We start from the raw sequence: 10,491 nt of genomic DNA, 5'->3' as shown, positions 1-10,491 counted from the left end.
TACAATGACACCAATTTATTCCACAATTGTGTCCTACAAGTTATAACGCTATAATGTACAGGAACTGGTCTGCAACCATGCATGCTGGTGCTAGCCTGAATTTCATTTCCATTTTATGCAGTTTTCTTAAAACAATATTCTTCTCGTACACAGCAAACACTTTTCCCCCATGGTTTCTTCAAAGTGAGGTAGGATTAACATTTTATTACTCAACAACATGCTCTAGTGGCACCGCAGCTGGAGGTTGGGCCAACATTCAATTAACAATTTGGTCATTTAGCAGATGCTTTTATCCAAAGTGACTTACAATGCTTTGAGCTAATGTCGGGGGTGAGTGCCTTGCTCAAGGGCACAACGACAGGCGGTTGTCCAGTGTTGATGCTCCACCCTCAGGGCTACAGTACCTACCTACAGCCTCGCCTCCAGTGGTCTGTCCCAGACAGACAGTACACACTTTAGCAGCTATTACCTGTTCCTCTAGCGTACTCTGTCCCTTTGATAAGGACTGAGCCCTTCCGTCATTCAGCATCTTCTCTCTGTCTCTCCTGGTGAGTCTGAGGCCGTCTCCACTCCCTCTGGAGGCCGAAGCTGGAACTGCGAGGCCTCGGAGGAGGTATAAAACTCTTGGGTTGTCGGAGGAACTCGGATTTCATTGCATCACTCCTCTTCCTGATCAGGGCGAGGGCTGGGGTCATTCTGGAGTCAAAGTACTGTCAGAACGAGACGGACAGGGGAGAGGTCATCAGAGGACATCAGAGGACACACACACATACACACACATACACACACAGACAGACACGCGCACACACACATACACATACACAGAAAGACAGACACGCACATGCACAGACAGACACACACACAAACACACACACACACACACTCCCCTCACTTACACTGGCCTGTAGTCTGGGCACAGGGGGGTCCCTCTCCTGGCCTGTGTCGTCATGGTTTCTGCTCAGGTCCATCATGGACCTGCTGAGCTCTGACACGGTGGTCCTCGACCCCCTGGTGACCCCAGCCGAGGCGCTCTGGCGAGGCTGCAGTCTCTTCAGGATGTCACTCAGCGAGCTGAAACAGTCCGTCTGGGGAACGCGCAGTATCAGAGGTCTCTGAAAGAGGGGAAGACCACAATCACAGTCTCCTCACATTTTCATCGGTCAGACGCTTAAGACCAGTTAAGACTGGTTAAGACTGGTTAAGACTGGTTAAGACTGGCTAAGACCGGTTCCAAATATGCTTGTGGAGGCTACGAACGCTGGTGAGATGTAAGGAATTATGCCCTCAATTCCAACCGCCCAGTCATGAGGAAGGTGAAGCTACCGTACAGACATGTTTCTCACAGCGTTCAGATCCCCTCAGACCTCCTCACATGTAGGGAAACAGATGTAACCTGGGACTTGTAGTTCTAACAATGTCGTTGTGAGAGCTTTCATAAACCTGACACCCACCCTAGACGATGGCGGGCTGTCTGAAGGTAACTCTTCATCCAGTAAGTCCTCCCTCCTGATTGGACGATCTCTACTGTGGCGCATCTCCTGTCCTGAGCTCGTCTGTGTGCTGTACTGAGCAGCCTGGGATGTCGCTATGTCGTCAGACTCAGAGCTCCTCTGATTGGACAGCTGTCTGAAATAGCTACGCTCCGTTCTGGACTGGACCCTTGAATCGGAAAAAGAAAACAAGTAGATTTAAAATACAATCCTAATGTATTTTGTTGTTTTTGTATGCTGTATGTTTACAACTCTTTTGCTGTGGACAGTAGTCAATATTTATTTGCAAATGGACTCTTTATTTTGTGCTGTAGGAGTACTCAACCTATGACACACACAGGCTGGCCATAGTGAAGCAGGCTAAAACTGTATATTTTAACAGAAACCATTGGTCCAAATATTGAAGTAGAATTTTAGTTTGAGGTGAAACTTTACCAGGGTGGTTGTGTGGTCTGGTCATGGGCGTGTGCATTGTTACCTATTTGGGATTTCTCTTTCAGCGGATCTCTGGAGGTCTGTCTCAAAGTGCAGCCTGTTTCTGTCAGGGAATCAGACAGCAGAAAGCCATTAGGCTACCGCAGAACTCACATATGGAGAGAGGGAGAAACCACATACTACGTACCTGTCTCTCTACCTCAGAATTACAACTTGTCTCTGACACACACTTACTTTAAACTTGCTTGATTGTCTCGCAGATTCTTTGTCACAAAGTTGGGATTAACACATGTGCTGGTGAAAAAAAGAGTGAGAAAGAGCATTTACAAACAGGCCCCAACACCGGTAGAAACTGCTATTGTGTCCAGCTATTCACCCAAAGAGGGAGATAGGGCATGAACAGAGAGTAGGCTAACTGTCACACTATCTTTCTCAAGAGAAATGTTACAATAGTCAGAGCAAATGATTCACAGATATAGAGTACAGTCACCCACTCATAGTGGATTCCATCAATAGGGATGCCCACATAGACATGACTATAGTTTAGGCACCATTAACCATTATCTTTATGTGTTTGCCGGAGTATCATGTTAGTCATAATATTCCTTCAGACTCAACCTTTCCAACAGAACACCTGCGAGAGAATCAGGAACTCTGAGGCCCAGAAAATGAGGCCAAATCAAGGTCTGAGCAACGGAAAGTTCAACACATACCTTCTCTCATCCAGAGGAGCTGTTATGCGCCGATCAATCTCCTTCGCTACGGTCGTCTTCTTCTCTGGCACCTTCGGGCCCCGCAGTGGCTCGTCCACGGCCACGGACCGAGCATGCGGATCGAAGGGTGTGTCCGGGGTCTGTCTGTGTGTGTGTGGATCGAAAGGTGTGTCCGTAGTCCGGGGGTGTGTGTATGGACTGAAGGGTGTGTCCGGGGTCCGGGGGTGTGTGTGTGGATTGACGGGTGTTTCTGTGGTCTGGCGGTCTCTCTGGATGACCCCCAGGGCCTCCCAGTCCAGGGGGGAGCATGGGGGTGGGGGGGAGAGGGGGCGGAGGACAGGCTCCGGGGGGAGGTACCGGGGCTGACCCATGTCTGAGAACTCTGCATGGCAAGGAGAAGAATGTGTGTGTTAGTTCTCCGACCAACCACGGTGTGACGATGATCTACCTGGACGCACCGACCGATTCTAATCAGCCCAAGTAGAGTTATCAAAATCAGGTTCAACTCCCCCCAGAATCAGAATCAGAAATGTTTATCGTTTATTCGTCGTTTTTCAACATACTAGGAATTTGTTTCGGTCAATGGTGCATAACATGGAGACAACATTGGACAGGGTGCAGACATGAGACGCGACAGTGCAAAAGAGCAGGACAAAATACAAACGCAAAAATAATTAGAAATGGTGCTTGGAGAGCACAGACCTCTGCCCATGAGTGCATTTTGTGGCTCTGTGCGCGCACGTGTGTGTGCAAGCAGGACATGTTTGGTAGTGCTGCATTCATTAGGTCGAGGGCTTTATGCCAGTCCAAATCATGTGACCTTCCCACGCCGAGATATTGCCATTTCAATCCCCCCACTGACAATGGATTTTTGGCTCCTGTGCCCAAGAGCTGGCTTTGTTCTAAGTTTTGTTTTCATTTGTGGATCCGGGCCATGATTCGGATCCGCTCCAAAATTGAATGGGTTCTAAAGTGACCAATGAGACACCCCTCCACCGAGTTTCATGAAAATCGTTTTTGCATAATCCTAGTCCTAAAATGAATGGCGGTGAATGGTCGGCCATGTTCGGGTGGCCTGTGGACCCGCCCCGTGATTTGGATCCGCTCCAAAATATAATAAGTTGGCCCATGCTACACCCTTCCACAGAGCTGCGTGAAAATCAGTCCAGGAGTTTTCGTGTAATCCTGCTAACGGACAAACACGCAAACCAACAAGCAAACAAACGCACGCACAAATACAAGGCACCGAAAACATCACCTCTCACCCTGCGCTGTCGCGGAGGAAAAAACAATGTACACACAATATACTAGACGTTTACAGTGTTACCTGAGTGATGCCTGGCCTCCGCGGTGGACCGTACCACTCTCCCGGTGGCGGGGAGGGGCTGCGAGGCAGCGAACAAGATCCGGAACTCTCTGTCGAAGGACTCGACCACCGGGCCCCTCAGCACCGTCACCAGCTGCCGGTGCAGGTGGGCGTCGCTCCACGTCAGACTGGAGGGGCGCAAACACTCAACTCAACATAACTTTATTTATAGAGCGCTTTAAAAACAACAAAGTGCTGTACATGAGTAATCATAAATACATAAATACAAACAGTAACCAGCAATGAAACAATAAACAATAAAAGACAGTTGGAGCAAAGTCTCATGCCAGGTTGAAAGCCAAGGAATAAAAATGGGTTTTAAGACTAGTTTAAAAAAATGGACAGTGATGAAGCCTGTCGAATGTGCAGGGGTAGGTCGTTCCATAGTTTGGGAGCAGCGACTGAAAAGGCTCTATCCCCCCTGAGCTTCCGCTTTGACCTCGGTACCTCCAGGAGCAGCTGGTCAGCTGACCGGAGGCACCGGGCAGGAGCATGAGCACGGAGCAGCCAGGCCGTCAGGTCGGAGTACTACTGAACCAACGAGATTAGGGTTAGATTAGGACTAGAACACTAGCACTTGTTTCTCTATGGTACTGTAGCTGAGGGTGATCATCTTTTGAACTTCTCGTCTCTCTACTAGACAGATGGGGGGTCCAGACAGAGAGGGACCACAGCACACAACCTGCCTGGATCAGAGATCCAATCCCCACATGCTGATGAAGGCCTGAGTCCACCGACATCGGTGTGTTGGTTTTTAATGACAACTCTGTGGAACATCCACTTTTAGAGAAAGATTAAGCCAAATGGCACTACCCAGCATATCACCAAACCTCATGATCACTACCCAGCATATCACCAAACCTCATGATCACTACCCAGCATATCACCAAACCTCATGATCACTACCCAGCATATCACCAAACCTCATGATCACTACCCAGCATATCACCAAACCTCATGATCACTACCCAGCATATCACCAAACCTCATGATCTCTACCCAGCATATCACCAAACCTCATGATCTCTACCCAGCATATCACCAAACCTCATGATCTCTACCCAGCATATCACCAAACCTCATGATCTCTACCCAGCATATCACCAAACCTCATGATCACTACCCAGCGTACAGTATCACCAAACCTCATGATCACTACCCAGCGTACAGTATCACCAAACCTCATAATCACTACCCAGCGTACAGTATCACCAAACCTCATGATCACTACCCAGCGTATCACCAAACCTCATGATCACTACCCAGCATATCACCAAACCTCATGATCACTACCCAGCGTACAGTATCACCAAACCTCATGATCACTACCCAGCGTACAGTATCACCAAACCTCATGATCACTACCCAGCGTACAGTATCACCAAATCTCATGATCACTACCCAGCGTATCACCAAACCTCATGATCACTACCCAGTGTATCACCAAACCTCATGATCACTACCCAGCGTACAGTATCACCAAACCTCATGATCACTACCCAGCGTACAGTATCACCAAACCTCATGATCACTACCCAGCGTATCACCAAACCTCATGATCACTACCCAGCGTATCACCAAACCTCATGATCACTACCCAGCGTATCACCAAACCTCATGATCACTACCCAGCGTATCACCAAACCTCATGATCACTACCAAGCGTACAGTATCACCAAACCTCATGATCACTACCCAGCGTACAGTATCACCAAACCTCATGATCTCTACCCAGCATACAGTATCACCAAACCTCATGATCTCTATGCAAAACCTTTAGGGACATTTCATAATCTTATTTTTCAAGCATTTCCTCATACATGGTCCCTGTATTTTGTACATTTGACACATAAACACCCTCAAAGGCTTGAATCCAGACGTCTAAGCACAGGCATTAAAGGCCTTTTATCTGTGAAACCACACGAGTGACGACTTAGATTTGGTTCTTCCACAAGTACCTGATGTGGTTATCATAATTCTTTTTCTTTCAAAACAGGTTCCACTAGAGTGCCTGTGGTTGTTTCTGAATACCACAGGGTTCCTATGTGCCATTAAAAACCAGCCTCTCGGCATGCGTGCAACACGCACACAACCTGTAACACGCACACCTGCACGTTAACGATCTGTAACACGCACACCTGCACGTTAACGATCTGTAACACGCACACCTGCACGTTAACGATCTGTAACACGCACACCTGCACGTTAACGATCTGTAAAACGCACACCTGCACGTTAACGATCTGTAACACACATGCTTGCACGTTACCGATCTGAAACACGCACGCCTGCACGTTAACAACCTTTTGTCCTTTACCTGTAGCTGCCTTGGACCACGGTCTCCAGGTCCACCAGGAGGAAGCTATTTTTCATCTCCCCCTCCACCATCCTGCCCTCCCTGGAGCAGAAGGTTCTCCCCCCCAGGAGGCGCACCTGGATGTTCTACACGGAGAACGGGGGCCGGATGAAATACAGGTTATCAGCAAAAGCAATTCATGAATAGAAGAAGAATAAATCTTCATTTGTCAGACAGAAAACTCTATTTCGCACACGTGTAATTGTTATTTCATGACCACAAATATGTCCTCACGCACACACGCACGCGCACATGCATGCACACGCACGCACACACACCCACACCCACCCACACACACACACAAAGTGCACATGCATTGAATGTAGAGTGACCTGTTTAGAACGACCTGAGTTCACAAGCATTGCTTCACTCATGTCACATTCTTAACATACGTGATTATAGCATCCACAGAAAACTATTTCAAGAAACATTTGCTGAAGGCAGTCGGGGTGTGTCTAGTTTCACGGAGAGTCTGACAGACAGCCTTAAGGTGCAGAGGACAAATGTATTGTATGACAAAAGCACAAATACAGATCTATAGGTTACAAAGAGGTTATCAAACAGTTTGTAGGACCCCTAGGAAGGTATTACCCTAGACTGTGGCGGCTATAGCTCAGTTGGTAGAGCAGGTCATTCAATGATCAAAGGGTCAATGGTTCGAATCCCAGCTCTGACTGTCCACATGTCGAAGTGTCCTTGAGCAAGACACCTAACCCCAAATTGCTCCCAATGAGCAGGTTAGCAACTTGCATGGCAGCTACCGCCATTGGGGTGTGTGTGTGAATGGGTGAATGAGAGGCCATTGTAAAGCGCTTTGAGTGCCGCTAAGGTGAAAAAGCGCTATATAAGTGCAGTCCATTTACCATTTAGACTGTGACCTAACTGATGTTTGTTGGCGGTGAGGTGTGACTTTAGCCTGTTGAAATACAATAAGTCATGAATTTGTTTGTTTGTTATCAGATGTTTTTCATGTGGACTAATGAGATGACCCTCAGAGCTACAGCACCAGTACCAGCACCAATAACAGTAACAGTACCAGTAACACACTAACAGTACCAGCACCAATAACACACTAACAGTACCAGCACCAGTAACACACTAACAGTACCAGTATCAGTAACACACTAACAGTACCAGCACCAGTAACACACTAACAGTACCAGCACCAGTACCAGTACCAGACTAACAGTACCAGTACCAGACTAACAGTACCGGTACCAGACTAACAGTATCAGTACCAGACTAACAGTACCAGTACCAGACTAACAGTAGCAGTAGCATCAGTAACTGACCGGGTGCCTCAGCCTGTTGGGGGTGAAGTCGTCCTGGACAGCCCTATGGTTCAGGATGATGTAAACAGGAACTCCCTGGGAGGCCATCTGGTGAAGGTCGTAGGTCACCGCACTGTCAGTCAGCTTGTCTGTTGCTATGGCAATCACCTGGCCGAACATTTCACAATTAGATCATTTTGTTCATTAAACATGATATGATTATTATATTTTGTGATCAAATATTTAAGATGATCAGATTTTATTATTTGATTGTTTCTCTCTCTATATATCTTTTCTGTCATTGTCCAAATACAGAATAACAACTCGGCTTGTAGTTTATAAACAAACTCAGTAAACAAACAATAAGCACACTCAAACATCTCTCCAGAATACACACAGCACAATATACAATATACACACTAATACACCTCTCCAACACAACACAACATACACACTAATTCACCTCTCCAACACAACACAATACAATATACACACTACTACACCTCTCCAACAGAGCACAATATACAATATACACACTACTACACCTCTCCAACACAGCACAATATACAATATACACACTACTACACCTCTCCAACACAGCACAATATACAATATACACACTCATACACCTCTCCAACAGAGCACAGTGTACAGTAAACCCATGAATCCATCTCTCCATCTCTCTCTCACCTTAGTGGCCCCGCGCAGGAGCCTCCTGAGGACCTCCCTGAGGGGGGGCTGTCCCTCGGCGGGGGGGCTGGTGTGGACTGTGGCGCTGACCCGCCCCACCCAGGACACCCTCTCCGGCCAGCCCAGCTCCAGCAGCGGCGCCGGGGTGTCCGAGTGGGTGGGGAAGTAGCGATGGGAGAATCCCTGCACCCCGGCGCTGCCATCCTCCTCCTCCTCCTCCTCCTCCTCCCCATCCTCCTCCTCCTCCTGCCCGTTCTCCAGCCTGACCCGGCTGGCCCGGTAGGGGCGGGCCCAGCGGCTGATGTGCCCCGCCTCCTCCGGGGAGAGGAAGGGGTCGAGCTGCTCCTGGTCCAGCGCGCTGTAGAAGGCCGACGGGCCGCAGCTCAGCAGATGCTCCACCGCCCGCCGCTCGCGCTCACAGTGGACGAACTCCGGGCTGGACACGTCCACGGGCAGGAAGACCACGTCCGGGTCCAGACTCTGCTCCTGGGAGTTGGACATGGCTAGGGGTGGCTGCAGCCTGTCTGTCTGTCTGTCTGTCTGTCTGTCTGTTCTGTCTATTTGGCTGGCTTTCTGCCTGCCTGTGTGACCAATATCAGCTTGTCTGCGTTATGTATTTTGGTTGCCCAGAGGTGGATTTGAGCCCCGGTTTCCCGTGTTGCAAACAGTGTTTTAACCAGCTACGCCACTGAAAAGTTAGCTATTCAGTGACGCAGCCGGACATTATTTACACTAGCGGAGTGAGTTTATACAACTCAACTGGGTCACACTTGGTTTGTTCAGCTGGTTTCCTGTATGTCCGCCTGCCTGGTTAGTTCAGCTGTCTGCCTGTCTGCCTGTCTGTCTGTCTGGCAGGCTGACTAGATGTCTGTGAAGGAGTTCCACCCCCCCGCCTACTAAACCAGGTATGTGAGGACCCCCCAGCCCAGGACGCCTCATTGTAACAGGCACTCTAGCGAGGACGGCGGTCGGTCACCAGGAAGCTGAGTTCCCATCAGCAAAGTCCCGATGTTCCAACCAGGAGAAACCCAGTCACCAACATACATGGTTCCCACTTTGGATCTCAGTGAAACATTTGGTCTGGACGCATTCAGTGAGTTCATTTCCAGTTCATTTCCATTCCAAAAGTCCCTGTTTGTGAAACAAAGAGTATTCAGGAGACTCTTTGAAAAGAATGTTCCCAGCCCTTCTCAAACATGTCACAAGTCACTTGTTGACATAAGGAAATTAATAGTTCAGACTACGGAGTATTACAATAGGCACAATAGCCTACATGTTGCTTTATACCTGGTGTAAAACGTTTAAAAGATGATCAACACCGTGAAGGTAGCGACGGAACAACAGAACTCCACTCACCTCTCCGTTCCACATCCTCAGTTAGGACTGATAATGGCAGTGGAGTTGTGGATGATCTTATCTCTCTCCTCCTCCCCCCGGTGTCCTCACCCCTCCCCCTCCACCCCCCCCCCCCCCCCCCTCCACGCCCTCCCCCCCCACGGCATCCCCCCCCCCCCTCCACGCCCTCCCTCTCGCTCTGCGTATCGGCTCCGCTGCTGACAGATCCCTTCAGTCCCTCACAGCTCCAGGTACAGTCTGGCCCCCGGCTGGGCCCCTGACCCGGCCCCTCTCAACACCCCCCCCCCCCGGCCCCCTCCACGCCCTGACTGCCCCACACAGCCCCGTCACCTCTAGGCTCCGGCTGGACGGTCTCAGCTATCGTGGTCAGCCAGTCACGTTGCGTCTGAGGCGTTCCTGTGGTGTGATATTTCTGTCTTTACTGCACCCATTATCTGTCTGTGAAAGAGCGGCGTCCTCGCCTCGGCCTCCTGGGACGCGGCGCTGCTCCGACCGGTCGGGCCGGACGGGCGGGTCCGTCAGAGTGGGGGGAGGACTACCTCGCTGCTCATCACTTCCTGTCCCAGTAAAGCCACGCTGAGAGGAATCTGACGTCTGTCTGTCTCTCCCACAAGTCCCAGTGTCTTCCTCCACAAAGTACGCACTTGTCTGTCCACTCCTCCTATGGAAACTTCATAATCTCTGGTTTAGAGCCGGCCGTAAAGAGCCGACGCCTTCACCACCCCTGTGCCTTTAACGCTCTGCAGGGGAAGTGGAGCAGTGCTGAAAGACACTGGAAAACTTATAGTCCATATCTCTATCAGTCCATCTCTAT

The 10,491-nt window shown here is 49.5% G+C and overlaps 1 protein-coding gene across 1 annotated transcript; it reads right to left on the bottom strand.

Moving 5' to 3' along the window:
• Positions 1 to 518: 518 nt before the first annotated feature.
• On the bottom strand, positions 519 to 8,822 carry fam83e (family with sequence similarity 83 member E; the record flags this gene model as incomplete). Its single annotated transcript, XM_084446078.1, has 6 exons — positions 519 to 710; positions 897 to 1,112; positions 4,000 to 4,132; positions 6,322 to 6,446; positions 7,653 to 7,799; positions 8,322 to 8,822. 6 exons carry the CDS (start codon positions 8,820 to 8,822, stop codon positions 519 to 521), a joined length of 1,314 nt encoding a protein of 437 aa, XP_084302204.1.
• Positions 8,823 to 10,491: the final 1,669 nt, after the last annotated feature.

This window comes from Borostomias antarcticus, assembly GCF_949987555.1.
Source record: "Borostomias antarcticus genome assembly, chromosome: 11".
Lineage (NCBI taxonomy): Eukaryota > Metazoa > Chordata > Actinopteri > Stomiiformes > Stomiidae > Borostomias > Borostomias antarcticus.
Note: the sequence above shows the minus strand (reverse complement) of the source record. Positions and strands in the feature narration are given on the sequence as shown.